This window comes from Felis catus, chromosome X, assembly GCF_018350175.1.
Source record: "Felis catus isolate Fca126 chromosome X, F.catus_Fca126_mat1.0, whole genome shotgun sequence".
Classification (NCBI taxonomy): domain Eukaryota; kingdom Metazoa; phylum Chordata; class Mammalia; order Carnivora; family Felidae; genus Felis; species Felis catus.
The window spans coordinates 41,659,277-41,685,879 of NC_058386.1; the positions used below are offsets into that span (position 1 = coordinate 41,659,277).

The 26,603-nt window shown below is 51.7% G+C and overlaps 2 protein-coding genes across 5 annotated transcripts in view; one reads left to right on the forward strand and one right to left on the reverse strand.

The window, feature by feature from the left end:
* Positions 1-6,808: 6,808 nt before the first annotated feature.
* ARAF (A-Raf proto-oncogene, serine/threonine kinase) lies at positions 6,809-18,339 on the forward strand. Of its 3 annotated transcripts, none has more exons than XM_045050593.1 (16): positions 6,809-6,963; positions 8,224-8,418; positions 8,593-8,696; positions 9,676-9,778; positions 9,872-10,026; positions 10,133-10,231; positions 12,603-12,744; positions 12,848-12,875; positions 12,965-13,116; positions 13,208-13,410; positions 15,153-15,329; positions 15,432-15,478; positions 15,967-16,085; positions 16,325-16,456; positions 17,438-17,581; positions 17,767-18,339. In XM_045050593.1, exons 2-16 carry the CDS (start codon positions 8,323-8,325, stop codon positions 17,899-17,901), a joined length of 1,836 nt encoding a protein of 611 aa, XP_044906528.1. In that variant the 5' UTR covers positions 6,809-6,963; positions 8,224-8,322; the 3' UTR covers positions 17,902-18,339. The 3 variants fall into 3 exon arrangements, with proteins under 3 accessions (XP_044906528.1, XP_006943743.1, XP_044906529.1); XM_006943681.5 differs by having other exon boundaries at positions 6,810-6,963; positions 17,438-17,572; XM_045050594.1 differs by having other exon boundaries at positions 6,819-6,963; positions 8,264-8,418.
* Positions 18,331-26,603, reverse strand: part of SYN1 (synapsin I) — a 51,518-nt gene continuing 43,245 nt past the window's right edge. The window contains exons 6-13 of one of the 2 annotated variants that reach the window (XM_019823365.2): positions 24,239-24,301; positions 23,354-23,496; positions 23,185-23,259; positions 22,980-23,082; positions 21,621-21,767; positions 21,165-21,252; positions 20,485-21,076; positions 18,331-19,408 (exon numbers count right to left, since the gene is read on the reverse strand). In XM_019823365.2, the coding sequence (XP_019678924.1) occupies positions 19,381-19,408; positions 20,485-21,076; positions 21,165-21,252; positions 21,621-21,767; positions 22,980-23,082; positions 23,185-23,259; positions 23,354-23,496; positions 24,239-24,301 (1,239 nt within the window). In that variant the 3' untranslated portion in view covers positions 18,331-19,380. Of the gene's footprint in view, positions 19,447-20,484; positions 21,077-21,164; positions 21,253-21,620; positions 21,768-22,979; positions 23,083-23,184; positions 23,260-23,353; positions 23,497-24,238; positions 24,302-26,603 lie in introns of both variants that reach the window. The other variant, XM_019823364.3, reaches the window with a different exon arrangement.

A 26,603-nucleotide genomic window follows, 5' to 3' on the forward strand; every position in this document is an offset into this window, starting at 1 on the left:
TTATAACCAAGTGGGGTTTATCCCAGAAATGTAGAATTGGATTAGCATTTCAAAATCAATTAATGGGGGCACCTGGGTGGCTCAGTTGGTTAAGCAATCAGCTCTTAATTTTGGCTCCAGTCGTGATCTCCCGGTTCTTGAGTTCCAGCCCTGAATGGGGCTCTGTGCTGAGCTTGGAGCCTGGTTGGCATTATCTGTCTCCCTCTCTCTCTGCCCCTCCCCCACTCATGCCTTTTCTCTCTCTCTCAAAATAAATATTACACATTAAAAAAAAAGACAGTCAATGGAATTCATCACAATAACGACAATAACAAACTAAAAGAGAAAAACATATGGTCATCTAAATAGATGCAGAAAATCATTTCACAAAATTAACACCCATTTTGATAAAAACTCTCAGAAAATTAGGATAAAAGGGAACTTTATCAACCTTCTGAAGGGTACCTTCTTTTATTTGTTTGTTTGTTTGTTTATTTATTTATTTATTTATTTATTTTTGAGAGAGTGAGGGGGAGAAAGAGACAGAGAATTCCTCTGAGGTGCAGAGAGAGAGGGAGAGAGAATGCAGGGGCCAGGGCAGGCTCAAGCTCACCCAAAGTGGGGCTCGAGCTCACCAACAGTGAGATCATGACCTGAGCCAAAGTCGGATGCTCAATGAACTGAACCACCCAGGTACCCCCTAATGGGTATCTTCGAAAAGGAAAAGAAAAGAAGGAAAGGAGTAGACCATAGCACTGGTGGAGTTGGTTACTTACAGGCGCCCAGAATGGCTACACCTTCTGTCAGTGCTGGGACAGAGCCTTCTGAAATGAAACTAGCCTCCAGGGCATCTGAGTGACTTCAACTCTTGATTTCAGCTCAGGTCACCATCTCACAGTTTGTGAGCTCGGACTCTGTGCTGACAGCTGTGGAGCCTCCTTGGGATTCTTGCTCTCCCTCTCTCTCTCTCTCTTTGCTCCTCCCATTCACTCTCTCTCTCTGCCCCTCCCGTGCTCGTGCATTCTCTCTCTCTCTCTCTCTCTCTCTCTGTCTCATGCACTTGCGCAAAATAAATCAATAAACATTGGGAAAAAAAGAAACTAGCCTTCATATTGGATTCTTTGGAATGTATGTTTAATCTGTTGTTTCCTGGCGGCGTCCTTGAACTTGGGTCATACAAATTCTGCCAAGGGACAAAGATCTTTGCTTTAATACTTTAATACTATCAGTGATGATGATAGTGATAACCGGAATAGCTAGTAATTACTGCTTAGTCATTATGTATTGGGCACTGTGTAAAGTTTGATATAGATTAGTTCACAAAGTCTTACAACCTTATGACAGAAGCACTTAAAAAATATTAACGATAAGGCTGAGACACATGGTGAGAGGAAACAGCTTGTCCAAGGTCACACAGACACATAGCAGGACATGGGGATACTCTCACACTCTAACTAGACAAGTGGTTAAGTCCTAAGGTATTCTAGGTAATTCTAGAATTGATTTTCTCAGACCACATGACCGTACATAATATTTACATAGGTGGCATAAAAACTATGAGGAATTCTTTTATATTTACAAAGGGCTATATATAATATGCATATTGTATCAAGAATGATATAGTAAAGGGGTGCTTGGGTGGCTTGGTCGGTTGGGTGGCTGACTTTGGCTCAGATCAGGATCTCACAGCTCATGGGTTCAAACCCTGCATCGGGCTCTGTGCTGACAGCTCGGAGCCTGGAGCCTGCTTCAGATTCTGTGTCTCCCTCTCTCTCTGTCCCTCCCCTGCTCACGTTCTCTCTTTTTGTGTCTCAAAAATAAATATTAAAAAAATTATATATATATATATATATGATATAGCAAAGACCACATGTGGGTCATTTTAATGAATGAAATAATGAGAATTTACTTGGAGTACATTTGTCTGAAATCTCATTTACAATGCTTTTTAAAAAATGTTTATTTACACTGGGCGCCTGGGTGGCTCAGTTGGTTGAGCATCTGGCTTTGGCTCAGGTCATGATCTCACAGTTTGTGGGTTTGAGCCCCGCATCGGGCTCTGTGCTGACAGCTCAGAGCCTGGAGTCTGCTTTGAATTGTGTGTGTCTCTCTCTCTCTGCTCCTCCCCCACTCACGCTCTGTCTCTCTCCTTCAAAAATAAATAAAAACATTTTAAAAAATTAAAAGAAAATGTTTATTTATAGAGACAAAGAGACAGAGTGTGAGTGGGGAAGGGGCAGAGAGGGAGGGAGACAGAATCCAAAGCAGGCTCCAGACTCAGAACGGTCAGTACAGAGCCTGATGCAGGGCTCCAACTAATGAACCCCAAGGTCATGACCTGAGCCGAAGTCAGACGCCCAGCTGACCCGACCATCCAGGCACCCCTACAATAGTTTTATAAATTGACTAGAAATTTATTAAATATGTGTGACGTAAACCAACAGGTATTAAGCTTTTTTCCCCCCACCTGTGATAGGCCTGTTAAGTCAGTGTATATGGGCTTGAAATAAATGTGTTAACCTTGAGCAAATTTTTAGCAGATGTGTTTGTGATGAAATCCAAAGTAAACACTTCAGAATCACTTCCTTTGGGGAAATTACTTTTGTTTGTTCAGTTAATTAATTAAAAATTTAAAAATAATTGCTGACCATATTAAATTGTGATCCATACCAAGGAGGGCCAGAGGTGTATGTCACTGTCCATGACACGTGAAGGTGGTTCCATTGCTCAGTTTGTAGGCTTATATTGATCCTTTTACCTGACCTAAATATTTTCATACCTGAGTTTTGTTTTATTTCTAAGAAACAAGCACACTCAACAAAGGATTTTCTCATCAGAGTAAGATTTTAATAACAATTACAGGATTGTTACTTGGTTTAATTATTTTTTCCCCTTTATCGTGAAATAATTGACTATTTTTTTCCTCATCTGATCCTTGGATTTGGAGATAGAAAATATGCAAACTTGCACGTTTGTTTAATTTTATGAAAACATGGAAATGTCATACGTAGCACATCATGAACTTAAATTCTTTAAAATAAAGAATGTTGTGTTGGTTTAACGGTGTGTTTTTCATCAATTTGGATCATAGGGATAGCAAATTCAAATCACTGCTCAATGCATTTTGTTAGGAAAGACTTTTTAATAAGGAAAATCCATGTTAAAATACTGTTTTGGTTCCCATGTGAATTTCCCACACTTCTTACCCCTGGGTTGTATATTAAAAATCTCTTCAAGGAATGTTCAGAAGCGGAAACTTCCACACTCTGCTTTAGATAGAACGATTACAGCCGCATTGCCCCTAATTTGAAAGTAAGATTAAGTTGCGGGTTTGCAGCTAGAGACTAGCTCGCATCACCTCCCATTGGCTGGGATGGCCCAAAGCCCACCCCCTGTGAGTAGCTATTGGTTTGCCAGTGGCTCCTCAGCGTCTGGAAGTCCCCGGTCTTCTCGCTCCTAAACGCCAGGGTTGAGGTAGAGTCTATCAATGCTCGCGGCATCCCCAAACCCTGCCTCCACTGCATTGCCATTGGCAGATCTCGACGCCTGGGGCCAGGAGCGCAGAGTGGGTCCTTGCAGACCGCCCGTGGCCCAGCAGAACCGAGAGTTGAAGGTCCTGAGTTAGGCTTGTGGGGCGCCCTGCTAAGTCTTGGTCCTCAGTGAAATGTGTATGCACAGTCTTCTCTTCCAAAATGGGTAGCTGAGAGGGAGGCATTGCTATTGGGTCCCAGAGGTGGCATTTAACAGGTGGCGGCTGCGGGGTGGGGGGGGGGGGTGTAGGGGGCAAGGGTGTTGGCGTTGGGAAATGTGAGCGGCAGGTTCTAGAGTGGGCTTCAGGCATGCAGGACTGCTGGGGTGGATCCAAGATTCCTTAAGGAGGTGTCCTTGGCCTGCACCCTGTTCAGCAGTTTTTTTTTTTATCAAACTTGAATTCCTGGACTGAGCTCTTCTCAGTCCCTCCAGTTAGAGCAGCATGAACCTCAGTTTGCTTAGCTGGAAAATGGGTAGCATTACAACCGCAGTTGGTGAACCCTTAAGATTTTAGATATTTTTTAGACACGTTTCTAAGAATTTAAAATCAACAGTAATGAAAACCAACAACCACTTTAGAATCTTAAAAATTTCTAGGTGGGTAATTTTGAGGGAAATGTCAGAAAACCATAACCGGCTAGCTCAGCTTTTAATTTTTGTTTTAATACATGGTGCTTCGGATGGTTTTATTTTTATTTAAAAACAATTGTTAATGTTTATTTCTGAGAGAGAAAGGATGAGCAGGGGAGGGGCAGAGAGAGAGGGAGACACAGAATCTGATGCAGGCTCCAGCCTCTGAGCTGTCAGCACAGAGCCCAACGCGGGGTTCGAACCCACGAAATGTGAGATCATGACCTGAGCCAGTTAGACACTTAACCGACTGAGTCACCCAGGTGCCCCTCTGATGGTTTTAATACGGTGATGATGGTGGATGTTAAAAACCCAAATCACTTTAAAGGCCTTCATGGCTTGTCAGGTACTTGGCTGAAGTCATACCAGTTGGGACGGGTTTGAAGTGAAGTCCTTGGGAGAGAAAGGATTGCCCTTCCGCTATCCACCCCTTCCCCCTCCCCCCGCCCCCACCTGGCACGTGTGCAGTGAGTTTATGGCAGCGGGATTTTGTTCATTTTTTTGCAAACCTTGTGCAACACAGCCAGAAGTCTGTCTTCAAATACTGCCTAGAAATAAAAAATTTTAAACAAATAAAATAATATGTAATTGAATAATATTTAAGTTAATTGAAATTTAAAATGTATTCCCCCAACTGCTCAAATTGTTTTTAGTTGGAGTGAGTGTTTGGAGCCCTTCACTTGAGCTCCTACAGTTGTTCCTGACCTCATGTGGCTCTGAGGTGGCCGCCAGGGCTCTTGCACTGAGAAATGGAGATTTGGGGTCCAGGGATTCAATTTTGGAAAGATGAATTAAAAAATGTTTTCTCTAACCAATAAGAATTTGTTAAGAAATCAAGATGTTTGGAACTATGTTTGAAGCCATTGTTTTGCCATGCATTTTTATGAAGTATATTTTACACACAATAAAATGTCCCCAGTTTCAGTATAGAGTTCGATGAGTTTTAACAAATGCATACTGAACAGTCCAGTCACCTCCCAAAGTTCCTTCATGCCCTTCCCAGTTATTCTCCCCCAGACAACTAGCCTGAATTCCCTCATTATAGATTAGTTTCACCTTAGAATTTCATACAAATGGAGTAACAAACAGTATTTCTCCTTCGAGTCTGGATTCTTTCGCTCAACCCTATGTCTATGAGATTCCCTTTCATTGCTGAGTAGTATTCCACGATCCCATTGTTGTGTTTCTTGTCAATTCTTCTGTTATGGGACACCTGGGCTGTTTCCATTTTTTGGTTATTATGAATCAAACTAATGTGAACATCTGAGTGCAAGTTTTTGTGTGGACATATTTCAATAGCATGCTGTGGACGGCTCACTAGAGCCGATTTTGTAAATCTCTTCTCAACTCTTGTTCGGTGAGGTCATATTAGTAGCTTGAAATAAGCCATGGTGGGATTATTTACACCATAGTTGGCAATGCTACAAATTAGAGATTTTTTTTTCTTTTCCTGGAAAGCTGGTTGTTAAACATTTACCAGCACATCACTGGACATATGTTTTTATTTCTTTGGAGTAAATACCTAGGAGTGAGATTGCTAGACTGCATGGTATGTCTATGTTTGACGTTATAGGAAGCTTCGAATAAACATTAAAGCAGGCTGCGATGCGCAGTTCCAGCGATGCGCTGAAGAGCTTGCGAAGACAGAAAGTAACCTCATCCTTTTATACAGCCAGGCAGATATAACCCGTTACATACATGTTCCCAAAAACGACAATAACTTGTCCTCAAGTAAGAGAACTGACAGCACCATTTGCTACACATAGTTCATCTCAAATTCATGTGGAATTTGGGGTAGCCATCTGCCTTTACCCAAAGGAAAAATAAAACACAGATCTCTTTGACAAGCAGGTAACAAGTTTGAGCCAGGAGCCTAGGTCAAATTCCTATGGAGACGTGGAGATAAGGGTGCTAGACTCATTGATGTTTACATTTCAAAGAGATGGCTCCAAGGCCCTCAAGAACAACATTCATGGGTAGTAAAGTTGGCAAGAGGCCTAAGTGGCTTTTTAAAAGATTTACATACATTTGGAAGAGACGGAGAAACAATTTTACAACCTTTCTAAAGGAAATGCTCTAAGAAAGGGAAAATTCAACTCTTAAAAATGTTTTTACCCTACAATACCTTCACGTGTCTCTGCTCTGTACCCCAATTCCAGGTCCACACTTCCTTCGCCTCTACACCTGGCTATCTATGACTAATCTCTCAAAATCCTTACCAACTCCATTTCTACAGTAAGCCGCCCAAAACAGCAGGCCGCTCCTCCTAGGGCCAGACCCTGCAGCCCCGGCCACACTAGAGCCCCGCCGTTATCAAAAGGTGTGACTACAAGTGTCAGAATTGGAAAACGTTGCAGTTAAGTGGTCTGATTCCAACTCATTTCAAAGACGGCAACACTGAGACACAGGAAAATCCCAAATGGGTACCAAGGACTCCAGTCACTGGCCAAAAAAAGGCACTTAAGGATTGCCCGGCCAGATTCAGGAACCCTCAAAGCAGAAAAAAAAATTCTGCTTTATTCCACCACGGCACTATTGGGGTTAAAGTACACAGCACGCAGGTCTCCACCCGACTGCGCCTGCGCGAGCCCAGACATGCGAATTTGCCCCAGACCCTGACGTTTCCAGCCCCTCCTAATCCGGAACAGGACCCACATTCCGCCGGTCCTCCCTTGACAGGCGTGACCCTAATCCAATAAGAATTGAGGGCTGAATCCTGTGGAGCCAATGGCCAAAGTCTGAGGGGCCGTGGAGGCGGACTCTTCGAGGAAACAAGAAGACAGGCCCAAGATGGAGGCGGCGGTGGCCGTAGCGGCGTGACAGGTGAGGGCGGGCCCGGTGGGGTTAGGTTTCTGGAGCGACCGCCGGGCACGGGCAGGGAGCCGGGACCGAAGGCTCAGCTCCAGGATGGCTTCGCCTGGGCCCCGGCGCCCCACGCCCGGAACCGGAGGAGTGGTTTGACCCGGGGCGAGACCATCGTCGACAGCGGGGGGGGGGGTGGGGTAGACAGGAATAGGGGTGTGTGGCTGCGGGGGATGGTTTCGCCCGTCGCGTGTGGCAGCGCGCCTGCGCAGAGCTGGAAAGCCCTTGGTAGGCGGGGCCGGGCTGAATGGGGCCTGGGTTGTGGCGTGGTGCCCGGACTCCCTCTAAACCTCCTTGAGGTCTCTTGGTGACCCTTCCTTGCAGACAACGGGGTGTACTTGGAGATGTCGTTCACTAGTCGCTCCCCTTATTCCGGATCAATGTCTGACCCACTGGAAGAATGTTTGAGGATTCCCCCTTTACTCTTGAAACCCACCGCAGCCTCCTTCCATTATCACCAGTAATATGTCTGTGACCCCTTCATTAATTAGGGGGGATTTTAGAGCCCCCCCCACCCCTGTTTTACCCCTGTTTATCTCACCTTAACCGTGTTTAGTAACGCACCATTATCCTCCATTCACCCCATGACAATGTCCGGTGACCTCCATTTCCGTTCTTCTCCCCCTTACCGTCCCTGCAGCATAGTGTCTGCTGAGCCCCTATGAACTCCCCATCACAGTCTGGTGACTTCCATTAGCCACATAATACAGTGTTTGAGAGCCTACCTTCCGTTACAGCCCGGGGCTTAGAGATTCCTGCAGTGCCCTTACGAACACTCTTTTGGTGCAGTTCCCATTGCCCCTAAGCTAAGGGCGGTATCTGATCTTCTGTTTGTTTCCCATCGCCTTTGTCACCACAGTATCTGGTAACCACCCTTTGTCCATTAAAAAGCCAGGACAGCCTGTTCAAGTCCTTTATGTACCTGACACGCCCCATTGCGGTGTGGTTTGACTTGATTGTTGGCCCCCAGCAGAGACTGGGTACTCCTGTGCCCTCCAGGACTGAGTGTGCTGCCTCTCATTGTGTCCTTACTGTCCCCTCCTCTCCACCCTCGGCCCTTAAGAGTGAGACAAACAACAGGAGAGGCTGAGCAGAGGAGGGACTGGATGAGTTCAGGGTGTTTAATAGGATCCCTTGGGCGGTTGTGTGATTAGGCGACAGGGGGTGATGTGGAGCCTGGAGATTGAATTTTTTTTCCCTCCCCTGCCACTTTGCTTCCAGACTGTCATTACTGGACCTCTGAATCCCTCCTGTGTTCTAGGAGCCCCATGGCACCTGCCCAGCCCCGCCTCAGTCCGTCTTGACAAAGTCTTAGGCTCCATGGAGCCACCACGGGGCCCCCCTGCCAACGGGGCCGAGCCGTCCCGGGCAGTGGGCACTGTCAAAGTGTACCTGCCCAACAAGCAACGCACGGTGGTGAGTGTGGCAGGGGCAAAGCTGGCAGGGGGTGGGGATGGACCCCGTTGTAAGTCTTGGTTCAGAAGGGTGACTCGGGATGGGAGGAGGCTTTAACAGAGGCGTGGGGGAAAGTTGGCTGGGGCCCGTGTTGGGCACTGACCCGCCCATCTGCACACACAAACACACACACAGGTGACTGTCCGGGATGGCATGAGTGTCTACGACTCTCTAGACAAGGCCCTCAAGGTACGGGGTCTTAATCAGGATTGCTGTGTGGTCTACCGGCTGATTGAGGGGTAAGTGTGCCACCCCCACTTCACCTCCCTCTGCTGGGCGCCCAGCCTCCCATTTCTGAGAGCCGCCTGACTCCTTCCCTCGGTCCTGCAGTTCCCATTAGTCTTCCCTTAGCTCAGTGAGTCCACTAAGAGTGCCTCCAGCTTCAGTTTCATACCTTCATTAGTTCATTGGCCTTTAAGGTCAGAGCAGCTCCTCTCGACTTAGCCTCCAAGTCCTCACCCTGCTCCCATGCCTCCTCCCAGAATTCATCTGTTTTGTTCTTTCACCATTTCATCCATTTGTCAGCTCTCTGCTGCCTCCGTTTCCCTGTTCTCTGTCTGCCGCGAGGGGCCGTGCTGGCCTTCTGTTTATCCCTGTGTCCTGGGGTGCCTTAATTTTTTTTTTTTATTTGACTCACACATGGCTTTTCATTTGTTGTTTCAGTGCCTCATCAGCCACTTTTTCAGGGGCTTGCTGAGCACTTCTGAGATTTGCTGTTTATTCACTGTCTTATTTGCTCCTCACCTTGTGGTTAAGAGCATGGACTCTTCTGGGCACCTGGGTGGCTCAGTCAGTTGAGCGTCCCGACTCTTGATTTTGGCTCGGGTCGTGATTTCAGGGCTGTGGGATCGAGCCCCACGTTGGGCTCCATGCTGAGCATGGAGACTGCTTAAGATCCTCTCTCTCTTCCTCTGCCCCTCTCCCCCACTCATGCACACACTCTCTCTAAAAAAAAATCTTTAAAGAGCATGGACTCTTCACACTGTCCTGCCACTCACAATCCTTTGTGGCCTTGGGCAAGTCACTTTTTCCTCTCAGTCTCAGTTTCCTCATATGTAAAATGGGGACTAGGAGAGTAACTACTTCCTAGAGTTGCCACGATGAAATTTAAACATGTCAGATATTACTCTAGGATGGTAGGCTTGGAGGGACTTTTGGGGGTTCCCTGCCTTCCACCGTCCCTGTCCACCCTCTCACTCCCTTCCATGCCCCCTGCAGGCGAAAGACAGTCACTGCCTGGGACACAGCCATTGCCCCCCTGGATGGAGAGGAGCTCATCGTAGAGGTCCTTGAAGATGTGCCACTGACCATGCACAATTTTGTGAGTGTGGAGTGGATGGTGGGGGAAGACTGTGGGCATGGGGCAGGGAGAGTCCTTGACCAGGCCTCAACCTTCCCTGCTCTGTGGCAGCAGGTACGGAAGACGTTCTTCAGCCTGGCATTCTGTGACTTCTGCCTTAAGTTTCTGTTCCATGGCTTCCGCTGCCAAACCTGTGGCTACAAGTTCCACCAGCACTGTTCCTCCAAGGTCCCCACAGTCTGTGTTGACATGAGTACCAACCGCCGACAGTGAGCCTGGCCTGGGTTGGGTTGGGGAATGGGGAGGACAGAGGCCACAAGCTCTTATAGACATTTGACCCTTGTCCTCTTGCTGTACACCCTTAATGCCCTCAAGGGTCTACCACAGTGTCCAGGATTTGTCCGGAGGCTCCAGACAGCACGAGGCTCCCTCGAACCGCCCCCTGAATGAGCCGCTAACCCCTCAGGGTCCCAGGTAGGGATGCCTATAGCTGAACGCCTGTTGTCAGGAGAAAAAGATCTGGAGGCCTTTGTAGACCACAAGCCATGCTTCATTCATTTGTTTATTTGACAAACATTTATTGAGTACCTACAACTGTGAGTAAGGGTATGGACCTTGGGCAAGTTACCCAATCTCTCTGGGCCTTAGTTTTCTCATCTACAAAGAGGAGATAATAATACTTTTTACCACATAGGGTTCTGGTGAGGATTTAAATATGTTAAGACACATCCACTGCTTAGGACAAGATCTGCTACAGAATAAGGAGTCCTTATTAATTATAAATACATATATGAAGCATCTAACTATTTTGTTAATTCTTGGAGTATAACCATTCTCAAGCCTGTCCATTTTGAAATACATATTATTTTACCATAAATTCCATTTTATTTCTCCTTTATGTTAAGTATTATAATACTGTAGTATTTCTATATTAAAGTATATTATTATTCTAAGATAGTGTAAGTTTATAAAGCATGCATTTTATCTGTTTGATTATGTATTTTAGAATGTCTATATTTGTACGGTATGCTATAAATACATCATCATGTGTTCTACTTACACTACCTTCATATAATGTAAAATACACATTTTTACATAATATAAAATAGTAAAGTTAGGGCATTGTGTTATTTTTAATTATGGGTATATGTGGATTAATTGCCTATAAATTTCATTTCAGGATAGTGAAAGGAACATTTTAAAATGTGTTTGTAATGTTTCAATGTATATATAACATACATCTTTATGTATTGACACACATCTATGTATAACATATACAGCTGACCCTTGAACAACATGGGTTTGAACTGTGTGGGTCCACTTGTGGATTTTTTTTTTTAATTTTTTTTTTTCAACGTTTTTTTTATTTATTTTTGGGACAGAGAGAGACAGAGCATGAACGGGGGAGGGGCAGAGAGAGAGGGAGACACAGAATCGGAAACAGGCTCCAGGCTCTGAGCTGTCAGCACAGAGCCCGACGCGGGGCTCCAACTCACGGACCGCGAGATCGTGACCTGGCTGAAGTCGGACGCTTAACCGACTGCGCCACCCAGGCGCCCCCACTTGTGGATTTTTGACATACAGTACTATAAATGCATTTCTCTTTCTTGTGATTTTTTCTTTTTTCTTTTTTTTAAAGAGAGAGAGGGGTACAAGTGAGTGAGGGGCAGAGAGAGAGAGAATCCCAGAAGGGGCAGAGTGAGAGAAAGAGAGAGAGAAGCGGGCTCACCCGAAGCGGGGCTCAAGCTCACCCGACATGGGGCTCGAACTCACAGACCGTGAGATCATGACCTGAGTCGAAGTCAGATGCTTAATGAATGACTGAGCCACCCAGGCACCCTTCTTATGATTTTCTTAAAAACGTTTTCTTTCTCCTTTTTTTAAAAAATGTTGATTTACTTATTTTGAGAGAGAGAGTGCAGGAGGGGCAGAGAGAGAACCCTCAGCAGGCTCTGCGCTGTCAGTGCAGAGCCTGACGCAGGGCTCCATCTCACAAATCATGAGACCGTGACCCGAGCCCGAGTCAGGCACTTAACCCGCTGAGACACCCAGGTGCCCCCAAAACACTTTCTTTTCTTTAGCTTACTTTGCTCTGTAAATCTATTGTAAGACTACAGGATATACTACATAGAACATACACACTTTGTGTTAATTGACTGTTTATGTTATCGGTAAGGCTTCTGGTCAAAGGTAGGCTCTCAGTAATTAAGTTTTGGGGGAGTCAGAAGTTACACGTGGGTGTTCACCTGGGCAGGGATCTGGTGCCTCTAACCTCTGCATTGTCCAAGGGTCAACTGTATGACGTTATTATAATATATATATTTGGAAACACTGGCATTTTGAATACAGCTAATGTGTTGTGCGTTATGTAATGATATATTTGAATAGTACGCATGGTTATAAAATATTATATATTGCTCTTTCCCCCACTGTCTGTGTGGCTTGCTGTCTCTCCTTAGGTCTTTACTCAGATGTTACGTCAGAGAAGCCTTTCCAGACCCTACTAGGGCCACTTTCTGTCTCCTCATGTTGCTTTATTTTTCTCTTTTTTGCCCCTGTCAGCAGTGGGCATATTAAATATTCTTGGGTTGTTACGGCGCTCTGTCCGTACTGGAACATCAGTCTCACGAGGGCAAGAACTTTTACGTGCTGTGCCCACAGTTTTCCTTCCACCAGCTCTAATGGTATCTGGCACAGGGCAGGCATTCAACAAGTGTTTCTTGAGGAAGTGAAACGTGATCACGTTGACTTACTCTGAGCTAGACCTACCTTTACCGGGGTGGGGGGCGGCTTTACTTGTTCCCTTGTTGGGCCGACAGTGATTTCACAGGCTTTCCCCTGCCAGCTCCCGCACCCAGCACCGCGACCCTGAGCACTTTCCCTTCCCCGCCCCTGCCAACGCCCCACTCCAGCGCATCCGCTCCACATCCACTCCCAACGTGCACATGGTCAGCACCACGGCCCCCATGGACTCCAGCCTCCTCCAGGTTGGTGGTGCGGGTGTCAGTCACGGAGGGCACCGGGCGGAGGGGAGAGCCGTTCCGGTTGGCTCCCCTGTCCCCTCTCTGAGTCCCGTCCCTCTTCTTCCAGCTCACTGCCCAGAGTTTCAGCACCGATGGTGAGTCTGCCCCCCCACAGCCCTTCCGCCTGTGCCCCCCCCCAACCACACTCCACGTGCCTCCACTCACGTCCCTTCCACAACCGCAGCTGCTGGTAGTAGAGGCGGTGGCGACGGAGCCCCCCGGGGGAGCCCCAGCCCCAGCGTGCCCTCGGGGAGGAAGTCCCCACATTCCAAATCCCCGTCGGAGCAGCGTGAGCAGCGGGAGCGGAAGTCCTTGGCTGATGACAAGAAGAAAGTGGTAAGCTCCGGGGAACCTTTGGTGGGGGCGCCACAGGCTGAGTGATGAGGGAAGCGGGCAGGCCCCTGAGATGCCGCCGTGTGGCCCACAGAAGAATCTGGGGTACCGGGACTCGGGCTATTACTGGGAGGTGCCGCCCAGCGAGGTGCAGCTGCTGAAGAGGATCGGGACGGGCTCGTTTGGCACCGTGTTTCGCGGGCGGTGGCATGGAGACGTGGCCGTGAAGGTGCTCAAGGTGGCTCAACCCACAGCGGAGCAGGCGCAGGCCTTCAAGAACGAGATGCAGGTGCTCAGGTGAGATTGCACTCGTGTGGGGGCGGTGGGGCAGCTCTGGCCCCTCCCTGGGGAAAGGCCAGGCTCGGGGCACTTCCCGCACAGCACCCGTGTTTGTGTTGTGTTATAACCATAATCGGAAGTTGTTTCTCAGCCGGGCCGTCCCTTTCCCCTCTGGGAAGTGGGTATGGGTAGAGCACAGCTGACGATAGTATTGTTTGTGTTGGGGTTGATACTGATATCAATTAACGTCTCTGCCTGCAAACCGTGGGTCTTGTCATTCGCCTGCTGTGAAATGGGTGTGGCGGCAGGCCAGGACCTCAGCCTTACTGTGTGCCCTTCCATTAATAGCATAGTGTCAACCACATTGCCAGGAAGGCTTGCGTCCCTCCTTCCCCTCTGTGTCTGCTGTATCATTTGTGGGACGCTTACCGTGTTGCGTTCCTGTTATTAATTACAGCAATGCCGTAATTGAAAGAGCAGTATTATTTAACTGTAATGGTGACCGTAATTTAATTGTGGTGTAATTAACGATTGTAGTTGCTCTCCTTAATCTGTCTTTAATGCGATATTAATTAATTGGCACTGAGAAACCCCGGGGTTCCTTTTCTGCCTCTCTAGTTGCTACCCCTCCTGGGGTTGCTGGTGTGGACTTTCCCTCTGACAAATGGGCACAACTGTGTCACAGAGTTGACGTTATCAGAATTTCTTGTGCTATCTTAATAATTATCCTCATTACGGATGCCGCAGTAAGAAAACTTTTATTCTCTGTTCCTCCCTGGAAATTACTTGAGCACGCTCTAAATTTGCATTATGTCAATATTTTAACCATAATCCGCCCACTCTGTGAGGAATGCTCACGTCCTCTATTATCCACTGCGACGTGAGCAAAATGGCAGAGCATCGTTGATGTTGTGTGTGTTTGTGTTACTGTTACTACTGTGGTTACTACTTACTTCTATAAGGAGTGATGGTTTTTCTTCTAAATCAGAGGGGATCTGTTCATCTGTGACAGAGCTTCTGTGAGGTAGACTCAGGTACCCAGTAGCAATAACAACAAGGACAGTGACATTTTCAGGGTGCTTACACCTTAGGTGCTCTTCTAAGTGCCTTATGCTAATTACTCTTCCAGCTTCCCTATAAGGCAGCTAATCTAATTATCACAGTTTGGAAGTTGAGGAAAATGAGGCACAGAGAGGTTAAGTGTCCTCCCTGGGGTTGCACAGTGAGTACCTGGGGGAGCCTGGATTGGAACACAGACTCTGATCTGAGTCCTAACCCAAAGCTCTTTACCTCGAAGCCTCTCGTGGTGATTAACAGGACATAGTCACATGTCACTGGTATTTTTACCGGCATTTATCAGTATTACGATACATCGATGAAGAAGGTTGGCGTTCCCCTTTCTTGTCTGTAGAGTGGTCACAGGCCCAGGTCATGGTCAAGGTCAGAGGTTGGCAGGTGTTGATGATGGAGAGCCACTGGTCGGCAGAGGGGCGGGGTCAGTAATTGCTCCCTCCTGCTTTTATTGGGAGACTCAGATGAGGAAGCTTGGGATGTAAGCCCCCGGGGTGGGATCGTAGCCCATGAAACATATCTCACAAAGGCACTGAAGCTGGCCACAGCCTGGCCCTGAGCCTCCCGAAAGACAGGGTGGAAATGATGACAGAAGGCAGCAGTGAACAGCACCACTCCTGATGCTCAGAAAGTGAGTGACAGTTGCTCTTTTTTCCTTCCTGTCCTGGTACCACCTTCCCTGCCTGCAGGAAGACACGTCATGTCAACATCTTGCTATTCATGGGCTTCATGACCCGGCCGGGATTTGCCATCATCACACAGTGGTGTGAGGGCTCCAGCCTGTACCACCACCTACATGTGGCCGACACACGCTTCGACATGGTCCAGCTCATCGACGTGGCCCGGCAGACTGCCCAGGGCATGGAGTGAGCCTCTTGGCCTGGGGACAAAGGGAGGGGGCTGGCAGGCTTGGGGTGGGGAGATGAGGTCACCCCCAGCCAATTTGCCGCCTGCTTCCATCCCTACAGCTACCTCCATGCCAAGAACATTATCCACCGAGATCTCAAGTCTAACAGTATCTGCCTGTCCCTGTCTAAGGGCTTGGGTGGGGTGGGGGCTTAGAGGGATGGCTCTTGTTGGGGGGCCTTCTGGAGATGCATAGGGAGGGGCATGTGTCATGTGGCTTAATAGGGGCTTTAATGGGGCTCTCTTGGTCAGGGTTCAAAGTTGCGACTGGTTCGGGTGCTGTTCCTGGGGACTTTGGTCAGGGTCTAAAGTATGGCAGCTGTGGAGGACATTACAGGAGTTCTGATCAGGGTCATGGGAGTGGCAGTTATGGGTGCCACTCCAGGGGCTTCCTGGCCGGGAGTCACAGGGGGGCCAAGGTAGGGAGCACTAATTGGAGTTCCCAGCCTGAGTCAAGATTGTGGCTAGTTTGTGTGATATTGGGGGGCTTCTGGTCAGGGTCAGAGGCACCAGTGTGGAGGCATCAGTGGGAACCTCCCAGTCAGGATGAGAGATGTGGCTATTGAGAGCTCCTGTAGTGGCCCTTGACCCTGGTGGACATCTTCCTACACGAGGGGCTCACAGTGAAGATCGGTGACTTTGGCCTGGCCACGGTGAAGACACGGTGGAGCGGGGCCCAGCCCTTGGAACAGCCCTCGGGCTCTGTGCTATGGATGGTGAGTTGGGCCAGGCTGGACTGGGGCCATATAGGGACATGGGTTGCTGGGCCAGGATGTGAGGAGCTGAGTGGGAACGGGGATACTTGTGCCAGATGTGGGTGTCTAGACTGCTCATGTTTTTACCTTGTGAGGGTGTTCCCAGTTGTACCCAGTGTGGCTAGTGGGATCTGGGACTCTGGCCAGCCATTTGCTGGCCTCCATGATCCCCCTGCCTGGTCTGGTCTGCCCTATCGAAGGCGGCTGAGGTGATCCGTATGCAGGACCCGAACCCCTACAGCTTCCAGTCGGATGTCTACGCCTACGGGGTTGTGCTCTATGAGCTCATGACCGGCTCTCTGCCTTACAGCCACATTGGCAGCCGTGACCAGGTGAGCCCCACACCTTACCCATAATCTCTCAGGGAAGGGAGTCCCCTCAGCCTCCAAACCTTAGACTTCCTCCTTGTAAAGAACGCCACACTTCCCCCAGAAACCCAAAGTCTTCTGGGCTGAGAACTCCCAGAATCCTTTGGTCTTCCCTAGTCAGAATCCTCTCCTCCCCTATACATCTATCAGCCTCTGGGTCCTTGAAGTCCAGAATCTCTTGAATCCCCTATACCCAGGATCCCACAGCGTTCCCGAGTACCCAGAAGCCCTCTGGAACTCTAGATACCTACAGTCCTCTGGCCTCAGTGCTCAAAATCCCCCAAGTCCCAAAAAGCCCAGAATTCGGTTTCTGCCCGTCACAGAAGCCATCTGTGCTTCTGGAATACTCACAGATACCCACAGTCATTCAGGCCTTGGGCATCTAGCAGGCCTTTGGGGCCCTGGAACCCATGATGTTTTAGGCCTGGACTGTCACAGTTTTCCTAGATCTAAAGTGTGGAATCTTCCAGGACCTCTGAAATTGGGGACCCTCTAGGCTCCAAGCCCTGAGCACTCACAGTCCTACAGGATGCATGGACCCATAGTCCTCTAGCACCCAGACACCTAGAGAAATACGAACTCCTGAGATTTAGAGTCACTTAGCTCCCTCCAGACCCAGAACTTTATGTTTCCCCTGACTCAGTACTTTCTGGGCTTCTAAGCCCCCTAGAAACCTGTGAGCCAAGGGATACCTACAATTCTTGACTTCTCCTGAGCTTAAATTCTGTTCTGCAAGCAGAGAATCCTTGTCTTCAGAGACCCAGTCCCAAGTCCTCAGAGACCCAGAATCCTTGCATCTACAAGATACCCACAGTCCTCAGACCCGAATACCCAGAGTACCCTAGTTTCCCAAAAAGGAGCCTCCAAAGCCCCTTGAGACCCAGAATTCCCTCAGCCTCCCAGCTCAGACCCCCAGATCACCGCATTCCTGCCCCCCCCCCCCAGATTATCTTCATGGTGGGCCGTGGCTATCTGTCCCCGGACCTCAGCAAAATCTCCAGCAACTGCCCCAAGGCCATGCGGCGCCTGCTGTCTGACTGCCTCAAGTTCCAGCGAGAGGAACGTCCCCTCTTCCCCCAGGTGGGCCGGGTAGGCAGCCGGACACGATGGGGAGGGCAAGTCTGAGGAGGAGGAAGACTCCGAGGTGTCAGTGGGAACGGTGCACCTTCGAGGGTCAGGAGTGTATGATGTACTTCCCCATTAGGCCGGGGTTTGCGGGTGTCTGGGTGCCCGTGTGGCCCTGGACACCTCCTCTAACCTGCCCCTGCCCCCAGATCCTGGCCACGATTGAGCTGCTGCAGCGGTCACTCCCCAAGATTGAGCGGAGTGCCTCCGAACCCTCCTTGCACCGCACCCAGGCTGATGAGTTGCCTGCCTGCCTCCTCAGCGCGGCCCGCCTTGTGCCTTAGGCCCTGCCCCCAGCCGCCAGGGAACCAATCTCAGCCTGCCACACCAAGGAGCTCTGCCCACCAGCCAATCAATGTTGTTTCTGCCCTGATACCGCCTCAGGATCCCCCATCCCCGTCCTGGGAGAGGAGAGGGTCCCCGTGTGCTTTTCCAGTTCCTCTGGAATTGGGCCCCCCCCCAAAGACCGAGATCCCTGCTTCCTCCATAATTTGGTTTCCTCTTGGCTTTGGGGATACTTCTAAATTTGGGAGCTCTTCTGTATCCAATGGCTGGGATTTGTGGCAGGGATTCCGCTCAGAACCTCTGGAATTTGTGCCTGATGTGCCTTCCACTGGATTTTGGGGTCCCCAGCACCCCATGTGGATTTGGGGGGTCCCCTCTGTGTCTTCCCCGCCATTCAAGGACTCCCCTATTCACCAAGAAGCACAGAATTCTGCTGGGCCTTTGCTTGTTTATTTTGCTTCCCGACTCTTCTCATGGGGTTCAGAGCCGCTGAAGGGTGGGGGTGAGTCCAGGCAAGGAGTGGTTGGGGGGAAGTGCGGACCACACAAACAGCGCCACTGCACGCATCACCACAGGCGGCACGATGAACGAGGACCACATATGCCAAGCACGGCACAAGAGGAGGCCACGTCAGTCACAGACACAGACATCACGGCAAAGGTGGGGAAGCAGAGGACCACTGGCCCTCCGTGTGCAAAGGATTCTGGGAAGATGGGTGGAGTTTGCATATTTAGAGATAGCTGTCAGAGGCAGGAAAGTGGGAGTGTGGGTCCCTGGGGAACAGAAGGGTCCTAGCAGTGGGAGGACCTCCCGATGTGATCAGTGGGGTTGAGGGGTGGTTAAGAGACATCCTTGCAGGGCTGGAGAATGGCATCTGAAGAGGTGGAACTCCAGAGATGTGAGATCCCTGAAAAGGGGCTCCAAGATAGGGGTTTCTTTGGGATCTAGGAAATCTTGATGGGGAACAAGGTGTCCTTGAGAGATCTGGGACCAGGAGTATGGTTTCCCAGGAATTTCAGGGTTCCAGGAGGGGACTCAGTAGTGTTAGGGCCAGAACGTGTTCCCTGGTGTTTGGGAGCTTCTGGGAAGGAAAGTGCACTCTGGGGGGGCGGGGGAGGTCAGGAGTAGAGGTTTTCAGGAATTTGGAGGTTCTAAAACTGAAAAAAAAGTCTTGAGGTGGCCGAGAGTGGCCTTTTATAGGGACCTGGGAATTCCAAAGTGAGAATTGGATGTAGGACCAGGAGTGCGGTCTCCCCAGGGACTTGGGCATTCTGCAGAGTGAGAAGAGGGGTCTGGGCAGACCAGGAGAGGACTTCTCAAGGGATCTGGAGATTCCAAAAGTGAGAAATGGATTCAGGGCCCAGAGAGGGGTTGCCCAGGAGGAATTAAGGGTTCTCAGGGTGGGGTGTCAGTCGGAGAAGAGGCTGGCGAAAGACTTCCTCAGGCTGCGGATGGTCTCAGCTTTCACCTCGTCCTGGCTAAGGCTGGGCCTGGGCGGGGCTGGCTCTGGAAGGTTGAAGGCATTGGTCAGAGACTGGGATTTGCTAGAGAGAGACAAGGTGGAGGCATGGGAGGAAGGGGGTGGGGAGGAAGGGAGGAAGGGGAGAGAAACACAATGTTACCCCAGGCCCGGCCCAGCCCTGCCCCTCTAGTCCTGGGGCTGTGCCTGTGACCCTCCCACCCACCAGCACAGGCCTGGACCCTGATGGATTCTCAGGTGGAGTGGGGGAGCCCTGGGCCAGACTGGGAGGACTTGGATCCAAGGTGAAGTCTGGGCTTAGTGGGAGGAGTCTTGGGCTGCACCTTCTCCAAATTGTAGACTAGACTGGGAGGATGTAAAGCTGAAGATTGGCAGGGAGCCTCCCAGTCTGCGTGAGGAGGCGGGGAGGGAGTGCGGTGGGGTTTGCACCCAGGACAGGCTAGCGTGGGTGGAGGGCAATCTAAGGGGGAGCATTTGGATGTGGTGGGGAGGACTTCTGAGCTCAGGCTGGGGTGGGGGGAGTCTGGAGTGGACCAGAAGAGGCAGAGAGCACCATGTGATGATTTGGGAGGAGACTGAAATGGCCCAGAAGGGAGGCTAGACTGTAGGAAAAGCATGAGGACAAGCTGGAAAGAGCGGGAAGTGATAGAGCGGGGCTGTGAGTTGGCCAGGAAGAGTCGGGGGGTTCGGCTGGGAGGAGTCCAGTTGGGTAGGAGAAGGGTGCGATTTGCTGCGAAGGCTCCAGTGCAGCGCGGCTGGGTGGAGGATTTGATGGGCAGGGTCAATCAGCAAGGTGCCTGGGGGGCTGGGGGAGGGGGCTTTCCCAGGGGCCTAGTGGGAAGACTGTGAACTGAAAAGGGGTTTTTCTGGGGTTCTGCCACAGATGTCTGGGATGGAGGGCAGGAGCCTCCGTGAAGTGGGGCGGCGGGGTGTGTGTGTGTGTGCATAGGTTGGATGAGGGTTCTGTCCAGACTGAAGATCAAACTCTTGGGACTCCTGTATAGGACCTGGGTCCGAGGAGCCTGGGAGCTGGGGCCACTCTTCTGGTGCAGGAGCCTGTTTTGTGAGCAGCAAGGCCAGGGCTGCCGTGGGGTCCTCTTACTTGAGCTGGGGGTGCGGAGGTCCCCCGGCAGTGGCGGTGGCGGGTGGCGGCACGTCCTGGCTGGGTTTCTGGGCCAGCTGTGGCTTGGTGGGTCGTCCAGCAGGGCCCGGGCCACTGGGCCGCGGCTGCTGCGTGGTGGGTGGCCCGGTGCGGGGCATGGGACCCGCCTGGCTGGCCTGGCGTGTGGGGCCGGCAGGGCCTGGGGGTTTCTGGGGTGGGCCCTGGCGCTGCTGACCACTCGGTGGGGCCCCCGAGGCCTTTGGTGGAGCCTGACCGGAGACAGATGTCTGACGCGTAGCCTGTGGGGGGCCCGCCTGGCGCTGGGGAGATGGGGAGGCGGGTGGGCGGGCTGCTGGAGGCGCCCCGGGTCCTCCTGCCACTGGCCGGGATTGGCGGCCTTGACCCTGGGTCAGTGGTGGGGCCTGGGACGCAGGCTGCTGGGGTGCTGATGTGGGACTTGGTAGGCGCTGGGGCAGGGGACTGCCAGCTGGGGGTCCGAGGCCCGAAAGGTGCTGCTGGCCCTGCGGGGGCGGGCGCTGCTGCAACGGGGGTCCCTGGCGTTGGGGGCCCGGGCCGGGCTGTGGAGGGCCACCTGAGGGACAGAAAGAGTGCACATGTGAGAGGTGGGGGGTGGGGGTTGCCAGTACAGTCAGGGCCCAGGAAGCCGGCCCCTCACTTACCCTGTGGTGGGGGTCGTTGCTGAGCTGGAGGTCCTGAGGGCTGCTGGGAGGTCTGGCGGCCCAAGGGCGGGGCCCCTGGGGACGGAGTCTGCGGCAGAGGAGTGGAGCAGGAGAGGTTAAAAATAGTTACCGGCCAGCCAGAGCATCAGCCAATCAAAATGACACGGGCTCCCAGTGTGCTGGGTGTTGACGCGTCTGTGGCTGAGCTGAGGGGATATCAAGCTGGGGAGGGGGGAGCTCGTTGCGGGGGAGGGTTGGGAGGCACTCGGGGAAGTCAGGGTAGCAGCCATTTTATCAATTTTTACGAGCAATTGGTAATTGCCGCCGCACATGCGCACTGGCAGTGCCCTTTGCCTGCTGATTATCAGCTCTGCGGCAGCATGACCGAGGGTTGGCCTGGCAGCCACTAGTCCCCCTCTGGCCAGCTCCGCCCTCGCTCAGCACCAGGGGCCTGACCTGGCCGTGGGAGCCCCGGCCGGGGGAGGCATCCCGCTGCCGCTGCCTGGGCAGGGCCTGGGCCATCTTGTTGACCACAAGCTCTACGATGAGCTGCTTGTCTTCATCTTGGTGGTCCCCGATGAGTGGCATGGAGGAGCCCACCACCTGGGGGAGGGAAACGGATCCGGTGAGGAGAGCGGCAGGAAGTGCATGGGAGGGTGACAGCCACCGAGCACCCTTAAGCTGGGGAAAGGCGCGGGCTGGTGCCAAGGAAAGATTCAGTTTGAGAAGGCTTTGCAGTGCGACGAAGGCTTGTCTTTTACAAGGTACCGGACAGCTCCTGAAGGGAGCCTACAGCTTAGAGCACAGCTCCACAAATTAGGGCCCGCGGGCCAAATCCAGCCCAGACGCCTGTCTTTGTATGGCCCCTAGAGCCAAGGATGGGTTTTACGTTTTTTGATGGTAGGTAAGAGAACAAAAGAAGATTTTGTGATACGTGAAAATATACATTTCAATTTTTATATCCCGACAGTTTTAGGGGAACGTTTGTTTTGTACGTATTGTCTTCGGCTGCTTTTGCAGAGAAGCTGCAACAGAGACTGTATGGCCCACACAGCCTAAAATGTGCACTGTCTGGCCCTTGACCGAAAACATTTGCCAGTCCCTGCTTTACAGTTTGCTAGGTGTTCTGTCATTTACAAAGAACTTCGTGGTGGCTATAGTACTTTATAGTTTACAAAGTTCCTTGTCCTTTTCAAGGGACTAGGGGATATATGGTATGTTTAGACTTTAGAAAAGTGCTTTGCATGGGCGCCACTGTTTACAAAATGCCTCACCGTGTAGAAAGCGCTCCAATTTTCAAGGCATTTTATGGTTTCCAAATTGCCTTACCGTTTGCCAGGGGCACTGCTGTGTACAAACAGATTTAGAATTTTGCGAGTGCTTTGCTTTAGTAACGAGGACCTCCCAGTTTACAGAGCTCCTTTCTTATAGTTTTATTTTTTTTTAACGTTTATTCTTATTTTTGAGAGAGCAGGAGGAAGGGAGGGGCAGAGAGAGAGGGAGACAGAATCGGAAGCACGCTCCAGGCTCTTAGCTGTCAGCACAGAGTCCGACGCGGGGCTCGAACTCACAGACTGCAAGATCATGACCTGAGCCGAAGTTGGACACTTAAGCGACTGAGTCACGTGGGCGCCCCAATATAGTTTTGTAAAGCACTCGGCTGTTCCTCAAGCACCTCCTAATTTATGAGGTACTTTACAGTTCACAGAGTGCCTTTATAGCAACCTGGGCCATGGAGAGCTTCACGGCTTATGGAACGATGCTGCCATGCACCTGCCCCACCCCGTACCCCTACCAGTTCCTGGGCGCTCCCACCTCAATGATGTGATCCCTTCCATCCTTGCCATGCAGTGCTTCCACTGCGCAGATGTCCAGTCCCCCAAAAATCTCGGAGCACGTATCCACCCACAGCTTGTACCTGCCGAGATGTGGGGCAAGGAAGCCTGTCAGTGCCCGGCCGGCCTGCGTAGCCATGCTTCCCCCCTGGCGTCCCCTCCCTCTGAGTCCAGGCCACCCCCACCTGTCAGACATGGCGATCTGCTCGAGCATGGCAGAGCCGGTGTTGGTCTTCCAGTTTCCTGACACTGACGTCCTCCTGGGGGGACAAGACGAGAGAGGACAGAAGCTCAGGGGAGCCCAGGTTGCACAGGGCAGGGGACCCCTACCCAGGCCTCGGCCTCTCCACTCACATGTAGGCTTTGTAGTTCTGCCCAATTTTCTGGACGCGCACGTCATATTTGGCGTCAATGAAGGGCTCGGCAGTGGCATATGTCTTGGTCAGTGCCACGACGCTCGCGATGTCCTGGAAGTCGTGCTGGTTGTCCACTTTGACCTGTAGGAGTGGGGCAGGGATCAGGACCTGATTAGGACAAGGTGGCAGCAGGCGGGGGGGGGGGCGGGTTGTCCTGGGGCGGGGGCATGCACGTAAATGACACGGGTGAGCCAAGTACGTACAAATTCAGTGGATACGCCAAGACACTTGGGCGTGCATAATTCTGGGGGTCCTAGTTTTTACACGTACACAGCAGACACACAGGTGGGGATATGCAACTTTGAACATACTAAAAACAATTGAGTTGTCCACTTTAAATGGGTAAGTTGTATGGTATGTGGGTTATATCCCAGTAAATCTGTGGAAAAACTGTGTATATATGGTCTATGTGTATGGGTACCGCGACACACAATCGGTTGTATACACGATATGCAAGCATACACGTTACAAGTCTGCTTTCTACGCACACAGAGACAAAATCAGGTGGACGGAATGCACGCAGGACCCCAAGACGCTTGAACATAAAAGATTATATAGCGTGTGTTCAACACAGGGGCATGTGTATACACAAACACAATGCTGGTTACACGAACAAAGTAACAGGACGCATAAACCTGGCTGAATGTATGACAAACTCTAAGAATGTGAGGGGAAAAAAATCCAAAGAGACAAAGACACCCCAGGACACACAATCACACAGAATTACCGGAGTGCTTTGAATACGCAATATACGTATGCACCATGCCAGGAGCACGCTCAATTTCCAAACACACACACCTACACACCCCATCTGGGGACTCACCTTGCCCATCCCGGAGTGTGCGTGCCCCATCTTCACAACCACAGGGTACGTCGTGCTGCTGAGCTGGTAGGGCGGAAAGGCAGAGCAGGGTCAGGGCAGGAGGGCCATCACAGGGGTGGTGGGGGGGGCTGAGGGAAGCCCGTTCTGTGGGAGCCACATTAGAAGCCATTTCCCAGAAGAGGCGAGTCAGGGACAGTCAGCAGCGGGGGTCACACACACACACACACACACACACACACACACGTTTCTGTGCCCAGAATCGAACTCAGAGCCCTGCCTGCCTCTCCCTCCCTCCACTACCCTCAAGTCCCAGACATCCCGCCTCTGCTTTCCCGGGCAGAGGCATGGGATAGGGGTGGGGGTGGGGGACTTTTCCGGAAAAGGGAAAGTTTGTTTTTATAATGAGTGGATGATAGAGAAGTGAGTGTGTGCATGTGCATGCACGGGGGTGTGGTGGCAAGCATGTAGTAACCGGATCCCTCAGCCAGGCCTCGTGTGTAAGCATCGTCCGTGCACAGACGCGACCCGGAGGCACGCACACAAACCCTCAGAACTCAGATCTACACAACCAAGCCCAGAGATTGCCAAGTAGGTTGAGACCCACGAGATGGAAAGACGCACAACCAACGCAGGCTCAGTCAGAGCACACCTTGCTCTCCGGCTGCAGAGGTCCACACATTCAGCCAGCCAGGCGCTTCTGGCCGGCCTCTGCCCAGCAGCACACGCTTTGGGGCACACACACACAGCCCCTTTCCTGTGGCCCAAAGCCACGTCAGGGACCCACACAGCATGAAGGATTGCCCATGAAGTACAGAGACCACCTTCAGAGGCACAGCCACGGAGTGCACAGGCACACACAACCCCGACAGGCACACACGACAGAACTGGGCACATACACCCAACACTCACAGACACACCCGCGACACTCCCGGGCCCACGCACGAGGAAGACCCACGCCACATATAGAGGTACACACCCCTAGGTCGTCACATAACCACCAAGACTCAGCACGGAGAGCCGCACCAGACGGGGAGGGGGGGCACACCCAAAGTACATCTAGGGACGCGCACACACAACGCGCCTTGCCACCCATACAAACGGAGAGGCGCACACGCAGCCAGGGACACCCAGAGTCTTCCTAAGTGTAGGCACTTCCGGGTGTGTGCGTGCACACGCACACTCACACGTCCAGGTGTGGGGATGCCTCAGGCCTCCCGCGACCCCGGGGGCGGGCAGAGGGGCTCGGGTTGGGCGAGCTGCGCGCTCACGGCCGCGCCGCCCCCTCCGCTGTCCCGCGGGGTAGAGAGAGGGCATTCCCGGAGGGGCTGCCCGGGCGGCGGCGGTTCCCGGTTCCCGACAGGCACAGGAAGCCCGCAGGCTCAGGGTGACCGATTGACCTTCAGGCCTCACCCTCTCTCCGCACCCCCACCTTCCTCATTTCCCAAATGACTGGCGTCATCACGGGTCCCCCGAGAGGCACCGTGTTGGGAAGGGGGCTGCGGGGATCCTCTGGTTAGCGTTCCGGGGCAGCAGCGCAGAGGCAGCGCTTGACGTTAACACTTGACGGGCACACACACAACTCAGGAACACCACCTCCGCAATTACATGCGCAACTTAGACCCGCTCTGCAGAAGCAGAGGTACAACTCCCAGGAGCGACACAAAACACACAGGTGCGCAACACTAGGGGCGCACACACAGTTCTCAGAGGCAGACACAGAGCAGAGCTGCGTGCAAGTGCACACGCGCGCACAGGCCCCCACCTCGAGGTCTCTAGGCCCCTCTTTTCTTGTTTTTAAATTTTATTACATTTTTTAATGTTTATTTTTTAGAGAGTGTGTGTGAGCAAAGGAGGGGCAGAGAGAGAGGGAGACACAGAATCCAAAGCAGACTCCAGGCTCCGAGCTGTCAGCACAGAGCCCAACACGGGGCTCGAACTCACGAACCCAGGGATCATGACCTGAGTGGAAGTCGAATGCTTCACCGACTGAGCCATCCAGGCCAGGCCCCTCTTTTCACAAACCCTCCTTGTTTCCTCTGGACTTGAGTCTGAACGCAACCCCGTGTGTACGTATGTGCGCGACTATGCCCGCACACGCGTGCATGCTGGGAGCTTTGCACTCCAGGATCCCCTGGAAAGCCCTAGGTTTGCATCTTGGCCTCGCCTCTTCCTAAAGCCATGTGGAATCCCGGGTCAGGTCGCCTAACCTTCTCTGGGCCTCAGTTTCCTGATCTGCATAAAGGGCACCACGAGGCCCAAGCGCTTGGCACGTCGTGGAGATGGCCGGGCATCCACGCTGCACACCCAGCCGTCCCCACGGCCCCCACACCCATGCAATGTCCCCCAGGGGCTGCACATCCGGATA

What these genes read in the sequence shown, in the direction of transcription:
- ARAF (XM_045050593.1), top strand. Translation starts at nt 8,323, where the DNA reads ATGGAGCCACCACGGGGCCCCCCTGCCAACGGGGCCGAGCCGTCCCGG. An exon ending in CTGATGACAAGAAGAAAGTG is followed by an intron (nt 13,117 to 13,207) that starts GTAAGCTCCGGG and finishes TGTGGCCCACAG; the next exon opens with AAGAATCTGGGGTACCGGGA. An exon ending in CCGAGATCTCAAGTCTAACA is followed by an intron (nt 15,479 to 15,966) that starts GTATCTGCCTGT and finishes TGACCCTGGTGG; the next exon opens with ACATCTTCCTACACGAGGGG.